A 17954-nucleotide genomic window follows, 5' to 3' on the forward strand; every position below is an offset into this window, starting at 1 on the left:
TCGGAAGGAATGTGGAACTGCTAAATAACACTGTGATTCTCACTTCCAGGTACAGTTACTGGTATAACTGTGTTACTGGTCATTGTCTTATTAAATCTCCGTCGGAGTTGTTCTGATACTGTTTTATAACTTAGTCCTCTTTCAAGACCACTTACTCATGTTCATTGTAGACACTTTTTCCAAGCAAAAATATACATTATATATGTTTTCCCACGATCAGAGACCCATTTCCAACAACAGCTGCACAATCCATCACATATACTTCTGTGAACATCCAGGAGGGCAGCTCTGGTCCAACCACAAATTTGCAAATTTCATTACTGTATATTTCGGTACACACAGTTTTGGAAACCCTTTTATCTATTTGCTTTATAAGCAAAATCCAAGTTAACATTAAATACAGTAACCCTTTTCTTCAATACAATTGGTAATTTTCCTGATTTCTCTGCTAGCTTAGGAAACTTTGAAACCCTAGAAATGAATTGTATAAAGGTAACCATGAAAGTTCTGTCATTTTTTCACCCACCACCTTCGAACGTTGATATGTCACTCAAGACGTAACTGAAAGATCAAAAGAAGTCCCTATCAGCATCAACGACTTTCTGCCAACGTACTGGAATTCCACTGATTCCATCGCGATAGAACTTGTTGCGCCGTGGAGCAAAGAAGTTATCAAGTGCATTTTGCACCTCTCCAAGGGATTTGAACTGGTCTCTTCTAAACTGATTGCGCAGGGAGTGGAACGTGATAATCGGTTGGTGTAACTTTGGAGGAGTATGGAGGATGTAATAGTGTTTCCCATCCAAGGCGTAGAATGGTGTTCCGTGCCATTCTAGTCACGTGGGGCTTAGTGCTGTCCTGTAACAGGAGGACCCCTTTGCGATTCGGAAGTGATTTCTCCAGTTTCGAGTTTTTTCTTAAATATGACTCAACTGCTGACAACACAAAATTCTATTGATGCTCTAACCAGCTGGTAGCAGTTCCTGATGCACAATGCCGTGAGAAGTCTACTAAAGACACAGGAGGACCTTCTTCTGGTGTAGTGCTGGTTTCGGCTGTTCTGGAACAGATTCATGGGATGCTGACTAATAATGACGACGCCGTGGAGCTTCGTATAGGAACCATTTCTCATCACATGTCAACACCCTGTCCAGAAATGACTCCTCCTCAGACGAGAAGCAAAGAAACATAGGTGTCCGCTCGCGTTGCTTTCTGGCTGGGAGTCAAATAATGTGGGATCTATCGATCCAACTTGTAGTGCTTTCCAAGATCGAGGAGGTGCTGTCGACTAGTTTCTCTACTCACACTGAATTGTAGCCCCTGTTCCTCACATGTCTGGCTACTATTCGCCTCAATTCCTGCCTGGAGATCTTCATTTTGTATATGTATTGGTCATCCGGCACGTGGTACATCTTCGCGTGTTTCGCGAGTATCCTTAAACTTGTTAAACCGCCGCTGCACTGCCCACGTAGTCACAACACCTTCACCAAAGGCTTGGCATATCCTCCGCTCCGCTGCAGTGAGGTTTGATCCCAGTTTGAACTCGTACAGCATATACGCCATTATGACGCTCTTTGGAAGTCCCATGTTCACTCTGTCCGTATACAAGTTCAAGGTGTAACTGAACTGCCAGAACCAGGAGTATGTTGCATATACCCACACCAACATTGACCTTCTCCTTATCTCCATTCACATTCAAATAGTTGCAAGTTGTAGACACTCAATTATGTTAATCGTAAAAGTAATAGATGTATTTAGGATATTTCCTTAAACAGAATAGCACTAAACTGCTCTAACATCTAGCCATAGATTCTATATAATGGCAAAAAATGTAACATGCTAATTTTACTGATATGTAGCTGTCAAGACTAATATACTTCATTTTTTGATAATCTTCTCAATTTTTTGAAATTTGCCACGTACATTATAGGTATCTAATATTCCTGCGCCAACCTGAGTTCTTCTACTCCTGGAGATCATTTACAGACGTATTTAGTAAAACTCTTTGGTGGAGCATTATGGGAATGGTCTTCTTCTTGGGTGTTTCCTTCTATGCGATTAAGAGATTGGCTACTTTTGCGGGTACAGAGGAAAGTGACCTAAGTTTGATCCAAGAAATTCTTCAAATTCTCGGAACTGTTTGTAATCAAGGTGAGCTTTCCTTTCTGGTTTATTTTAAGTTATTAATTGGGTGCATTAAAATCTCGCTTTTGTTTTACACCGTTTACTGTAGAGTTTTCTAATATACCTTAATGTCCTTCGGTTTGAAACAGCATATGTAATATCAGTTCTCATACCATGACAAATTCAATACCGTATTCCTGTGAATAGAGTATGATTTATTTTGATATAGTCAATAGAGTTTGCTTAAAAATATTTCACTCCCTGGTACCAGTATGATATTTTCACTGTGCTTATCTAAAAATCGGAGAATAAAGAACTGCTTGAGACAGTTGACCAGAGGTCATTAACCCATGTAGTGACATCGTTAAAGTGATAGCTATGTCGAGAAACATAGGCAAGCTTAACTTAATCATATCTCCTTTTCGAATCTTATTATTGTGATGTTTCAATACATCCTTTGAAAGATTTTGAATTAGGCTACAAGAAAGCTTCAGTATTTTTTGAAACACAAGCAGTTAAGAAGTTATAAAGGGAAAAATTTGGAACTAAGTGATGTACTGGTGGGCATTTCAGGAAAAGGTTCTTTATAACGCTTTTAACGACATAGTTTGCGATATTTCAGAAATATGTGATTTTAAGGATAATGAGACTCTGCTAAGCATGAATATGAATGTTACCAAGTTGAATTTGCTTAATTATGACCAAAATGGAAGATGCCTAGTAAATAGCTATTCATATATTTGTTCTTGGTGATAGCTACAAATATTACCATATCATTTACTGGGCTATTGGTGTAAAAATACATTTATAACCTCCATTTTGCAATCTGACTACTGTATGTGACTAAATCCACCATGAAAATCAATATATTGGCCAAATTACATGAAAAGTGAAAATGCTGCATCTTGCACTGTGGAGTATCACTTCTCATATTTTCGGGCTTAAGGCTGTTTCTTAGCTCTGATTCTGAAACCCGTAGTGCTCAAACACTTGAAATGCACTCCTAAAAGGGTTCCATTTATGGAGAAATTGCCCAATCAAAAGTAATAAGAGCACAACTTCCTTTTGGAAATGAGCTAGATCATTGATAGCGCATATATTCTCCCCTGGCTCCTCTTTTCTTTATAGTCCAGCCAGACCAAAGTCAGAAAATATCCCTTTAAATTACAAACAGAATCTTGTAAGGTTTTCATATACCATTTCAAATATATTGAATTGAGTTACAAGATCATCTAATGTTTTTGTCAGTCGAACGGCTTAGGAGTTATTGCGACAGCAATTTGAACATAAGTGAAATACGAGTAGCGTGCTCTCTAATGTTGTGTTTTGATCTCTACATTGAATTTCATAACTACAAAGGAAAATACAATTTAAGTCAAATTTTAAGGTTAGACAATGATTGTCCTACCTTTGGTTTACATGATATTAGATCTTCTAGCTTGTCCATAGTGATCTCAGTTTTAGCTGATGAGAGAGGCTTGGAACTATCTTGTAGTATTGTCTGTGTTGTAATAATAGTAAAATACCACTCAATCCGAAATTTGATACATGTAATTTAAAACGCATCAATTATTAACTAATAAAAACATTGGTGCATTGAAACTCCTCAAGTTTGGACACCGTTGATACATGATTATTTATTCGCAAATCATTACACTAATCTACACATCTCTGTAGTATTTTTACATAATCATTCCAGCTTTGATATCAACATTTTGTTGTCACATAGTTTTCAAGATATAACAAATTATTATCATTGTTATGTGGAAACTGTATTTTGTGCATGTATCCATTTGTAACTTTTCTTATTGCCTATTACAACTTACCGGTATCACACAGGCCTACAAACTTCATGTTTTGTTATGCATTTGGGAAGCAAAGTCTTGTTAGTAGTTAATGCTACCTTAACATTTTTCGTTGATTCCAAGTAGTGGGATATCTTGGGACGCTTCCAAAGCAAACATTTGACCCAAGGAAGTCTCATAAAACTTTGAGAAGGACATATTATTTTAATAGTTTGATGTTCAAAATATCAACGTCAGATTTTACAGGGAAGTTTTGGCAAACGAATGATTAGACTAGGACCAGGGTTATCTAATCGCCAAAGAGAAATGGTAGGACAAATTGCCTAACTTTGAAAGCGTACATTTATTCTCAGTAAAGCGGGTTATTTGGACTAGAACCATAATAATATCTCATAAAATATGGATAGGACTATCTCTTTCACGTGAGGGGGTAAACAATTGACAAAAATATAAATTTTGAAAGTTTATTTTCTCTAAGATAAGGCCTTATTGTATAATATGCTTCCATAGATGGTATTTGCAGAGGCATATGATTTTGTTAATTTTTGAGAGTCCAAGAGTCAAGGTCATATATTTTGGTAAGTACATTAGAAATATTATAATTTAGTAATTTCATCATGTATCTATTTGGTATTAAATAATACCTCGACTCGAACGTTTTGTAGTATTAAATGATTGTATATTTGATAAGGACACCTTAAGATCCACAAGCGTTTGAATGTCTCCTTAAGAGAAGACTTTGGAGCCATAATGTCAGTGGTTTGTCTTGGCCTAAATTCCTCCTAAACAATTTGGACATGGAAATGCTTAGTTGCTACGTGAAAGGTTCGTGGTCTCATCTTTGTTAACTTATCCGCTATACTGATTTCTCATGGTAGAAAAAGTTATTTTTGCTAAAATTTGATTTGAATAAATAGTTTTGATTCATTGTTTGTAATAATGATTATGTGATTTCGTAAGTGTTATTGATTGATATACATTTAGCCACAAATCATCTACCCACATTTTAGTGAAAGAAAAATTGTAATAAGAATTTCCATACTAAAGTGTTATTTTTTCAGTAAGAAAAAACTATGGAACTAAAAATGCAATGGTAAAACATCCAAAATCGCCAAAAAAATTTTCATAAAATAATTCGACACTGTCGTTCGTCCTGAGCTTTCTAAATTTAGATTCCGTGTGACAAAATACAAGAATAAAATTAAATATTCTTATTTGGTAACAGTGGATCTGAATGTAGCGGTGAACATAAGTAGGAACTATACGTTCAAATGGTACCGAAAATGATCCTTTGGTAGCTCATAACTACTTAATAAGGGGTAGAAAGGTTAATATGACCAAATAACTTATGAAGAATCAGAAATATAAATATAAAAGAATCGACCCAGCCTGAATTTAATTGGAATTTAACGTCATTTGTAGCGCAGAGGATATATTAGAATTGCGCCTACAGTTTAAGTTGGAATTGAAACCACTGTAAGTTGTTCAAACTTCAATTCTTTTCCACCGGAATTAAACCCGGATCCCCATGCATTCCCTTATATTTGTGTTGAAAACCTATATGTATCTCTTACTATAATTTGATATTCATGCTATTAATACGCGTAGAATGTAGACCATATATCTGAGGAATCAATCTGGACGCCAGATAATTTGAAGAAACATTAACTTCGTGATTAAATGTTAAGAAAACTACACAATCTGCCAATACATATTATTGAGAGCTATGATCAGCTTTAATCTACACTTTAACTGAGCACATCGGTTCCTAAGCACTGTAATCAAAGTCGGCTCATTCTTGATGCATCAGTCTTTATTACATCATTATGATAGTCATCTTAGGAAATTTTTTTTGCTTCCCCGATACTCTAATCCTAGACTATGCGTACCGAAGCGTATATGAAATACAGTAGATACTTATTCCATGGTAATGATTAAGTGATGACATTAAGGCATTTTGATAACAATGACGATTCATTGGAAAATTTATTATTATTATTATTATTATTATTATTATTATTATTATTATTATTATTATTATTATTATTATTATTATTATTATTATTATTATTATTATTATTATTTCCACATATATTTCAACTTTTGAAACTTTCTTCACGTGTGAAACATAGTATGCGATAAAGTGGATGTTACTGTCTCATCATTTCCAAAGGAATCGCACTCTTACTAACTTTATTCTTGGTGTAATTATAGGCGAAAATAAGCCAATGAAAGTAAGCACATGTGTCTTGCCGATTAAAACTGAGTAATGGCACCATTATTAAAATACACATTGTGTTTGGTATTTCTTGTGCTGATTTTATAGTAGTTTTTCTGCATTATCTCTTCTGATGAGAACACTTTACAAAGATATATATTAATTTATATATGTTTTATATATTTATTTTGATTTTGTAGGAATTCAGAGATTTCCAAACACAATCTCAGGGCGCATTGCTTATTTTGCTTGTTTGCTGTTTGGGTTGATGATTTTCATGTCTTACTGTAACGTGCTGATGAGTTTCATCACTGCCAAAAAAGTTTCAAAACCATTTGAGTCTTTAAATGAAGTCATCGAGCGCAAATCACACATGATACTAGTACCAAAAGGGAGTTTCGCTCATGAGGCATTTCAGGTGAGTGCATTACTTTGTTTTAGAAGCCATCTTGCCTAACTTCACTGTTGGCGTTTCCCGCGACTAAATGTGCAGAATAAGAAAAGGAAAATAACCTTTAATTGAGTGTTCTCAATAGAGCAGACTTTACAGACATTGATAAATAATACCCTGCCATCTGACTAATTGGGTACCTCAAACTGCTTCGGAAAATGTACGGAGTTTGTAACACCGGATGTGAATTTGCTACATCCACCAGTTACGTTACGGAGCTTGGTTTTTCGTCAGATATAATATCAGACCATTCAACCGAACCAACCTAACTTTGGTTACTCATTATAATGCCATACTCCAACGAACAAAATCTATCCGAGCAGGCATTGCACTGTAACTACAACTTATTTCGTGTTTCACATTATATGCGGTAGCATAGTCCTTAATTTTAGTAGTACTAATTGATTCATTGTGAGCCTGACATTTCACCGTGGAGAGACTATTAATGCAACTGCAAACAGACGATCTTTTATTCCAATGAAATATCAAAAAAAAAAGTGCCAGGAACTATCGCCATTAGTGCTGGGCAAAATGAAAAGTGTAATTAAACTTACAAAGGTTTCTTATTACCTTCAACGCAATATCAGAAAGTAGAGGAAAAATTACCGATCTCGGCCATACTAGAACATATTAGAACAATCCAGGTCCCGCCTGATCCAATGTACTCGATATTCCAGTGTCGCACGGTACGCCATGAGCCACGTACCGTCCAACCATGGAAAATCGAACATACCGAAAACTCGTCCCTTTTTTATAAGGGTGCAGTCATTCCCTTTTATGAGCACTTTTTTTTGGGGGGGTGTTCAATCCCTTTTATGACCACTTTTTTCAACCCCTATTTTAACATAGCAGATAGCTGAAACTACATAAGAATATGTAACATAGCAGACCAAATAAAAGAGTATGGCTTATCTTCTAAACCTTATTACCTAAAAACTAGTAAAAACTCGTAAAAGAAGCAAAATATTAAGGTGCTGTTTCTACATTTAGTAACAGGTCGTCAACTACTGCATGTCCCAAAAGCACTGACCATCGAGGTCAAAGGTAAAATATTTAAACCCGAATAACTCATAAAGGGAGCAACGTATTGAGGTGCTGTTTCCTCATTTAGTAACAAGTCATCAACTACTACATCACTTAACAATACTGACCATCGAGGTCAAAGGTAAAATATTTACCCCCTAATAAATAGTAAACGGAGCAACATATTGAGCTGGTGTTTCCACATTTAGTAATAGATCACCAACTACTACATGTTTCAAAGGCACTGACCACCGAGGTCAAAGGTCAAATATTTAAGCACAAATTACTCGTAAATGGAGCAACAAATTGAGGTACTATTTCCAGAATTAGTAACAAGTCATCAACTACTACATGATCCGTCGAGGTCAAAAGTTAAATATTTAAACCCGAATAACTCGTACAAGGAGACACATATTGAGGTGCTGTTTCCACATTTAGTAATAGATCGTCAACCACTACATGTACCAAAAGTATTGACCATCTAGGTCAAAGGTCAAATATTTAAACCAAAATAACTCGCAAACGGAGCCACATATCGAGGTGCTGTTTTCACATTAAGTATCAGGGCCCCAACTACAGCATTCACTAAAAGTACTTACCATTCAGGTCAAAGGTCAAATATTTAACCATAAATTACTCGTACACGGAGCAACATATTGAGGTGGTGTTTCATCAGTTAGTAATAGGTCGTGAACCACTACATGTACCAAATGTATTATCCATCCAGGTGAAATATCAAATATTAAACCCGAATAACTCGAAAACGGAGTCACATATTGACGTGCTGTTTCCACATTTAGTAACAGGTCATCAAATGCTGCATGTACCAAACGTACTGATCATCCAGGTCAAAGATCAAATATTTAACTCTTAATAACTTGTAAATAAAGTGACGGAGATATTTCTGTGACCTACTCAATGTTTGTACCAAGCAGAAACAAGTGAAAAATGAATAAATTTGAGTGGTTTATTTAATTTTGTATTAACGAGAGAAAAATCAAAGAAACGTCATTTTAACGAACTGAGAATTTTGTAACTTTTGTACTACGCAAATAAAGCAAGAAATAAATATTTGTATCAACTATAAAAAGTGTAGAAGGACCATTTTAAGTAGCTGAGTATTTTATACCATTTTATACTACTCAAATAAACGAAGGGATAAATTTGAGTGACCTACTCAATTTTGTACCAACGAGAAATGCCATTTTAACTAGCTGAGTATTTTACCTGTATACCATTTTATAATATTTAAACAAAAAAAGGAATAAATTAGTACTAACTAGAAAAAGTGAAAAAGGACTTAGTATTTATGTACCTTTTGTGTTACTGAAATACACGAAAGAATAAATATGGGTGTTTTACTTTTGTAACAACGAGAAAAAAACGAAGAAGGTACACTTTAGCTAGTTGAGTATTTTAAATCAAGTTGTATTATTTAAATAAACAAAGAGATACATTGAGTGACCTATTCAATTTTGTACGAATCAGAAAGTGCCATTTTAAGTAGCTCGGAATGTCTATACCATTTTGTGCTATTTAAACAAAACAAAAGAATAAATTCGTACTAACCAGTAAATCAAAATTTTATATCATTTTGTAATACTCAAATAAACGAAGGAATAAATTTGTGTAACCTCTTCAGTTTTGTAGCAAGAAGAAAAAAAGGAAAGAATTAACATTTTGGGTTATTCAAATAAACGAAGAAAACGAATTTGGATGGAGTATTTATTTTTGTACTAACGAGAAAGTAAGCAAAGATATGCTATTTTAACTAGCTCAATATTTCTGTACCATTTTGTATTATTTAAACCAACGCAGGGATAAATCTGAATGATGTATTCAATTTTGTACCAATGAGAAATGCCATTTTAACTAGTTGAGTATTTTAAACCATTTTGTACTATTTAAATAAACAAAGGAATAAATTTGTACTAACCAGAAAAAGCGAAAAAGGACTCACAATTTATGTATAATTTTTGTACTGCTCAAATAAATGAAATAATATATTTGGGTATCCCAGTTTAACTAACTCAGCATTTTATACCATTTCGTATTATTTAAACGAACAGAGGAATATTTTTGTACTAACTAGGAAAAGCGGAAAAGGACCATTTTAACTGACTCAGAAGCTCTATACATATACCATTTTGTACTATTTAAGCAAACAAAGGAATAACTTTTGAGTGGGCTTTTCAATTTTGTAGCAAGAATTAAAAAAGCAAATAAGGACATTTTAACTAACTCAGAATTGTGTATCATTTTGTAATACGCAAATAAACGAAGAAATAAATTTCGATGGTATATCTAGTTTTGTGCCAAGCTGAAAAAAGGAAAGAAATAACACTTTGCAGTAATCAATTAAACAAAGTACTGACCGGAATTGGCGAAGAATTATCATTTTATCTAACTCAGCATTTTTTACATTTTTGTACTATTCAAATAATCGAAGGAATAAATTTGAGTGGTCTATTTTATTTTTGTACCAATCAGAAGAAAAACGAAGAAGGTCCATTTTAACAAGCTTAGTATTTTATATTCTTTTTGCCATTTAAAAAATGAATAAATATATCGGGGTGTCCTGTTTGTTTTTGTACCAACGAGGGAAAAAGCGAAGAAGGTCTATTTTTAACTGGGTTAGAATTTTATATCTTTTTGTAATATTTAAACAAACGAAGGAATAAATTTGTACCAAACAGTCAAAGCAAAGAAATACCATTTAAGTGGCTAATAACTTTTGTGCTACACAAATAAACATAGGAATAAATTTGTTCTAACCAGAAAAGCGAAGAAAGACCATTTTAAGTAGCTCAGCATGTTACACCTTTTTATGCTACTCAAACGAAACGAAGGAATAAATTTGAGTGATATATTCAATTTTGTACCAACGAGAAATGCAATTTTTAACTAGCTCAGAAGTTCTAAACCATGTTGTATTATTTAAACAAATGAAGAGATAAATTTGAGTGACCTATTCAATTTTTACCAACTAGTAATGCCATTTTAACTAGCTCAGAATGTCTATACCTTTCTGTACTATTCAATCAAAGAAAGGAATAAATTTGCACTTATCAGAGAAAGCGAAGAAGTGTAATTTTAACTAACTCAGAATTTTACATAATTTTGATATTCTCAAATAGACGAAGGAATAACTTTGTGTGACCTACTCAGTTTTGAAGCTACCAGAAAAAGGAAATAATTAACATTTTGTAGTAATCAAATAAACGAAGGAATAAATTTGGGTGGCCCATTTAATTTTGTACCAACCACGAAAAAAAGCAAGGAAGGTCCATTTTAATTAGCTTAATATTTCTGTACCACTCAAATAAACGAAGGAGTAAATTTGGGTAATCTATTTTATTTTTTGTACCAATCAGAAGAAAATCAAGGAAGGCCCATTTTAACTAGCTCACCAATTTATACCATTTTGTACTAGTCAAATAAACGAAAGATTAAATTTGAGTGACCTACTCAATTTTGTACCAATCAGAAGAAAAGCAAAAAAGGCAAATTTTAAATAGCTCAGCATTTTAACCTTTCTGGGGGACTCACATAAACGAAGGAATAAATTTGAGCTTACCAAGGAGAGAAAAATTTTCCAAGTTCCATGTTGCGTACCGTCTATAAAAAGTGCTTAATTAATCTTTCTGTTGCCCCTTTAATATACTTTAAATAAAATAAAAAGGAACGTTACGAATGCGTTACCTAACATTTATATATTTTGGTATAGTGATGGTCCTAAAATACAGTCTATTGAGCACAAATGTGTTTCCTATATAACATAGCGCACCTTACTAGTGTGGAAGGCAAACGGCTATTAACGTTATTTTTAGTGTGATTTCATTAGGAAAAGCTGCTTATATAGTGCATGTTTTTACATGACGGGAGAGACAATTAAAATTTATTTAGCAATGCTACTTTAAAGTGCCTTTTTCTCTGGGTGACACAAAATTATACAAACCCTAGCACCACAACTAATTCACCACTCAAATTTATTCTTTCGTTTATTTGAATCTCCCAGAAAGGTATAAAATGCTAAGCTAGTTAAAATGGGCATTTTTGCTTTTCTTCTGGTTCGTGCAAAAACTAAATAGACCATCCAAATTTTTTTCCTTCGTTTATTTGAGTATTAAAAATATACATAAATACTGAGCTATTTACAATGACAGTTCTTCATTTTTTCTTCTTGGTACAAAATTAAATAGGTCACACAAATTTAACCCTTTGTTTATTTGAATAGCACAAAAAGATATAAAATGCTGAGCTTGTTAAAATGGACCTTCTTTGCTTAAGCCACGCAAATCTATTCCTTTATTTACTTTAATAGCACAAAAAGGTATAAAATGCTGAGTTAGTTAAAATTGTCCTTCTTCACCTTTTCTGGTTAGTACAAATTCATTCCTTTGTTCATTTAAATATTAGAAAATGAAAAAAATAATCACCTAGTTAAAGCAGTCCTTCTTCAAGTTTCTTTTCTCGTTGGTACAAAAGTAAATACGCGACATACATTTATTCCTACGTTTATTTGAGTAGTACAAAATGTACAGAAATTCTGAGCTAGTTAAAATGGCTTTTCTTCACTTTTTCTGCTGAGTACAAATTTATTTGAGTAGTACAAAAGGTATTTAAATTCTGAGCTAGTTACAATGGACCTTCTTCGATGTTTTCTCGTTGGTATAAAAAGTAGGACACCCGAATTTATGTATTCATTTCTTTAAATGTCACAAAACGGTACATAAATTCTCAGCTAGTTAAAATAGTCTTTTTCGCTTTCCCTGGTCAGTACAAATTTATCCATGTTTATTTAAATAGTATAAAATTGTATAAAAACAGAACACCCAAATTTATTCTTTAGTTTAATGGAGTAGTACGAAAGGTACAGAAATTCTGAGCTAGATATAATGACCTTCTTCGCTTTTTGAGTATTACAAAATGATATAAAATTCTGAGTTAGTTAAAATGCCCTTCTTTGCTTTTTTGATTCTTGCTACAAAATTGAAAAGCTCACTCAAAAATTAATCCTTCGTTTGCTTAAATAGTACAAAATGGTATAGGTATAGAACCTCTGAGTCAGTTAAAATAGTCCTTTTTCGCTTTTTCTAGTTAGTACAAAAATATTCCTTTGTTTATTTAAATAATACAAAATGGTATATAGTGCTGAATAGTTAAACTGGGATTTCTCGTTGGTATAAAAGTGGGACACCCAAATATATTTTTCAGTTTATTTGAGCAGTACAAAATTATACATAAATTTTGAGTCCTTTTTCGCTTTTTCTGGTTAGTACAAATTTATTCCTTTGTTTATTTAAATAGTACAAAATGGTTTAAAATACTCAACTAGTTAAAATGGCATTTCTCGTTGGTACAAAATTGAATACATCATTCAAATTTATCCCTCCGTTTTTTAAATAGTACAACATGGCCTAGAAGTTCTGAGCTAGTTAAAAGTGGCATTTCTCGTAAGTACAAAATTTAATAGACCACTCAAATATATTCCTTCGTTTACTTTTGTTTAAATAGTACAAAATGGTACAGAAATATTGAGCTAGTTAAAATAGCATATCTTTGCTTACTTTCTCGTTAGTACAAAAATAAATACTAGATCCAAAATCATCTTTTCGTTTATTTGAATAGCCCAAAATGTTAATTCTTTCCTTTTTTCTGCTTGCTACAAAACTGAATAGGTTACACAAATTTTTCCATCGTTTATTTGAGTATTACAAAATGATATAAAATTTTAGTTACTGGTTAGTACAAATTTATTCTTTTTGCTTTGTTTAAATAGTACTAAAAGGTTTAACATACTGAGCTACTTAAAATGGCATTTGTCATTGGTACAAAATTGAATAGGTCACTCAATTTATCTCTGTTTATTTAAATTATACAACATGATTTAAAATACTCAGCTAGCTAAAGTGTACTTTCTTCGTTTTTTTTCTCGTTGGTACAAAAGTAGAACACCCATATTTATTCTTTCGTGTATTTCAGTAATACAAAAGGTACATAAATACCGAGCCCTTTTTCACTTTTTCTAGTTAGTACTAATTTATTCCTTTGTTTAAATATTACAAAATGATATAAAATACTCAGCTAGTTAAAATAGCATTTCTTGTTGGTACAAAATTGAATAGGTAACACAAATCTATCCCTTCGTTAATTGACCAGTACAAAATGGTATAAAGTACTCAGCTACTTAAAATGGTCCCTCTTCACTTTTTATAGTTGATACAAATTTATTCCTTCCTTTATTTGCGTAGTACGAAAGTTACAAAATTCTCAGTTAGTTAAAATGACGTTTCTTTGATTTTTCTCTCGTTAATACAAAATTAAATAAACCACTAACATTTATTCATTCTTCACTTTTTTCTACTTCGTACGAAAATTGAATACATCACAGAAATATGTCCGTCGCTATGTTTACAAATTAACGGTTAAATATTTTACCTTTGACCTAGATGGTCAGTAGTTTTGGTACATCAGCAGTTTATGACCTGTTATTAAATGTGGAAACAGCAGGTCAATATGTGGCTCCATGTACGAGTAATTCGGGTTTAAATATTTGACTTCTGATCTAGATGATCAGCACTTTTTGGGCGTGTAGTAGTTGATGACTTGTTACTAATTGTGGAAAGAGTACCTCAATATATTGCTCCATTTACGATTAATTTATGTTTAAATATTTGACCTTTGACCACGTTGGTGAATGCTTTTGAAACATGCAGTAGCTCGAGATCTATTACTAAATGTGGAAACACCACCTGAATATGTTGCTCCGTTTACGTGCTATTTGGGTTTAAATATTTGACTTCTGACCTCAATGGTCAGTACGTTTGGGGCATGTAGTAGTTAATGGCTTGTTACTAATTGTAAGGACAGTACCCTAATATGTTGCTCCGTTTACGAGTTATTAGGGTTTAAACTTTTGGCTTTGGTCTCGATGTTCAGTACTTTTGGAACATGCAGTACCAGATGAATGCTTGTCTAATTTTCGCTATGCTACATACAGTAGGTGTTCATAGAAGGGAACGAATACACATAAGGTGTAATCTGTGGTATGTTAAATAGTGGTTAATAAATAGGCCATACTCTCTTATACAAAGAGGGTTGGAAAAAATAGGTATTCGTAGTCTCTGTGTATTTTCTCTTATGTTAAAATAGGGGTTGGAAAAAGAGGTCATAAAAGGGAACGAGTACACCCCTAAAAACAGTTTACCATACCTGGTCAAATCTCTGCTATGTTAAATAAGGTTGAAAAATGCACACATAATCTAATGCTATGTAGCCTTTTTTGTGTAATATCTACTATGAAATATAAGGGTCCCGGTATGTCAAGATGTGTTTATAGTATTTTTCTTTGTTACATAGGAGTGCTGCTAAAAGATGCGTTCGTAGCCTCTGTGTTCCCAGTGTTATGTATTCTATGCTATGTTACGTAGGGGTTGATAAAGGGAACGAGTACTCGCCCATTATTCTCTGTTATGTTAGTAATCTTTACTTGTTACATAGCAATGTTTTTGTAGTATCTGTGATCATAGTCCTATCTAATCTTTGCTATGTTGGGTTGCAAAATAGGACATACTCTTTTATTAGGTCTGCTATGTTACATAGGCTTATGTAGTTTCTGCTATCTGCTATGTTAAAATAGGGGTTGAAAAAGTGCTCATAAAAGGGAATGAACACCCCCCCAAAAAAGTGCTCATAAAAGCGAAAGAATACACCCTCATAAAAGGGAACGAGTTTTCGGGGTGTTCGATTTTCCATGGTTGGACGGTACGTGGGTCATGGCGTATCGTGCGACACTGGACTATCGAGTACATCGGATCAGGCGGGACGTGGATTGTTCTAATTTGTTCTAGTATGGCCCAGATCGGTAATTTCTCTTCTACTTCAGAATGTTCCGATACGAAGAATTAATGTATCTATTTCAACAAATACATCGTTATTTAAAGAGAATAGAAAAAAATTAAAGCGTACGTATTTCTACAAATGCTAAATTGGTCAAAAAAATTGTGAGTACTTCTCGATGTTACAAATGACCGACATGAACACACGGCAGCATGGAATTAATGTTTTAGCAACTCTAAGCCGAAAGACATTTTCCATCCCCACTCCCACCCTGACATACACAATTTAAAAAAATAAAAATAAGAATTTGTTTTATATTTACTTTCGAGTGACGATACAAGAGAAGAAAGTATGGTGATCATGAAAATAATCAATTTCCATATTTCAACCAATTTACCAGTTTCATGGCCCCTACATGCTAATCAAGTGAGTTTTTGACGTCTCAACTTAAATATATCTTTGAGTATTGATTGACATTATTACACCAAATTTTTAACTTAAGATTCTCTAGGGAGGTCGAATTTTCTTCCTATTCCAAATCAGGAAGTAAATTGATTTGATTGATTTGATCAGATTTAAGGATGAATATAAACAAATGAATTAGGTTGGAAATGTTTATAACGATTTTGTCTAATGTTTTATACACTAGTATTTCAGTTTAACCTTGCAATTTTCTCGAAAAGACTCTAACGATTTTTTTAAAATTCCATCAATCAGTATGTAATTAATGATATAAGTCATTTGTCTGGTAAAATCCAAAAACGGTAGATTATTCTTGGGGCTATATTTTTAGGTACGACTTTATTAAAAACGATTCATGTAATGTTACGGTTCATATTTCTCTAAGAAATCTTTCATTAATAACTTGAATATCATTTTTGCTGAAGAATACCGTAAAAGGAAAGTTTACTGATGGGGGCGCATTCCATTCGTACGGTTTTATAAAAAACATACTAATGGTTTTATTTATATTTTATAACTCAAGGTTTCATTATCAACCTAATACATAGAATGTCATTTCTCTCGAAAAATCCAAAATGAATAGTTTTCTCTTGGGGATGAGTTAATGGGACTACTGTATCCAAAATTACTCAGGTGATTTTGATTATATTTAATGAATAAACATTTCATTAATACCTTTGTAATGGGTAGTTCACTCTTAGGAGTTAGTGTTTCTTTCTTTATTTTATTTAATATATTTTTCCAAGTACGATTCGTGCGATTTTATTTATATTTCATGAACTATTATTTCATTAATAACCCCAACATAGGCATAATCACTTTACATGAAAACAATCCAGAAGACTGAGCTGACTTTTTAGAAGAAAATTTCCTAAACTCTGCGAAAATTCATTCACATTTCACAAAAAATGTTTCAGTTATAACTATAGTATGATCTAGTTTAAGTAATTGAATACGGAAGTTCAGTACGGCTTCCCGCAACTTATATTGCAATATACATAGTGTAGGGATAAAGGAAACTTAGATTTTACATTTTCCTCCATAATAGTGTGCATATTCGAACACAAAAACTATCACTAAAACAATTAGAGTAATTCCTTTGATTCCTCAAATTTATATTTCCACTGTAATGTAAGATATATATGTATACAGACTGTCCTATTAATGCGTACAAAAAATTGAAGAGATATAGCTGATGTCAAACTAAGAAAAAGGTCCTCTTAAACTTCGTAGTTTCGGAGATATAGGGTGCCGAAAGTGTGCAAAAATGAACATTAGAGATCTATATCTTCACTATTGTAAACGATAGAGCAAAGGCGGTATGGTCAAGTTAAAGACATCGAATGTGGTCTATCCAAAAATCCTTATGCCACAATCGTGAAACCCATACAAAATCGATTCCCCAAAAGAAGTGGGGAATCCTCGTCAATTCTCTTGAGAAAGAGAGGCCTAAATTAGCGTGGTTCGAAGACTATAAAACCAGCAAATTCGTAATTCGTTGTCGGCAAATTGATATCTTCAACGAATTCAACATGGCGCGGAAAATTTGTTATTAGCTATGAGGGGTTGCATAACGGCAAAATTAGTAAGAGGTAAAACATATACTTTAGTTACCATAAATGAGAGAGGCGGCCCATTCTAGGTGAATAGCAGCAGCACAGTGTGTGTATATTGCAATAGGAATTGGAGTGGGAACATGAATGAAAAAAGGGTGCTGTAACCAAAAACATAGGGAATATGAGAAACTACTAGAAGAACATGCACATGAACACCATAGCAAATACAAAAATGAAAAGAAATGTGTATCCAGTATGTGGCAAAATAAACGAAATAAATAGGAATAGTCTATAGCTATATTGTACTCACCATAAGCAGGTTCTATTTGCCAAACTGCTGTTCCATGTTTCCAATATCCGCCTTAGTTGTTAATGTGCATTCGTGGTATGTTCTCAATATGTCCTTCAGCAACTCGATCACACGCATGGGCACGACGCAGCAATGACTGACGAACATTGTCGAGTACTTCGGG

General features: G+C 33.4%; 1 protein-coding gene across 3 annotated transcripts in view; it reads left to right on the forward strand.

The window, feature by feature from the left end:
- The window catches only part of LOC145675691 (uncharacterized), a 211119-nt gene that overhangs the window by 146430 nt on the left and 46735 nt on the right, over positions 1 to 17954 (forward strand). For all 3 annotated transcript variants that reach the window (XM_081746293.1, XM_081746295.1, XM_081746294.1), the window contains 2 exons: positions 1931 to 2151; positions 6348 to 6565. In XM_081746293.1, the coding sequence (XP_081602419.1) occupies positions 1931 to 2151; positions 6348 to 6565 (439 nt within the window). The remainder of the gene's footprint in view (positions 1 to 1930; positions 2152 to 6347; positions 6566 to 17954) is intronic.

This window comes from Thermobia domestica, chromosome 18 (assembly GCF_964235325.1).
Source record: "Thermobia domestica chromosome 18, izTheDome1.hap1.1, whole genome shotgun sequence".
In the NCBI taxonomy this organism is placed as follows: Eukaryota; Metazoa; Arthropoda; class Insecta; order Zygentoma; family Lepismatidae; genus Thermobia; species Thermobia domestica.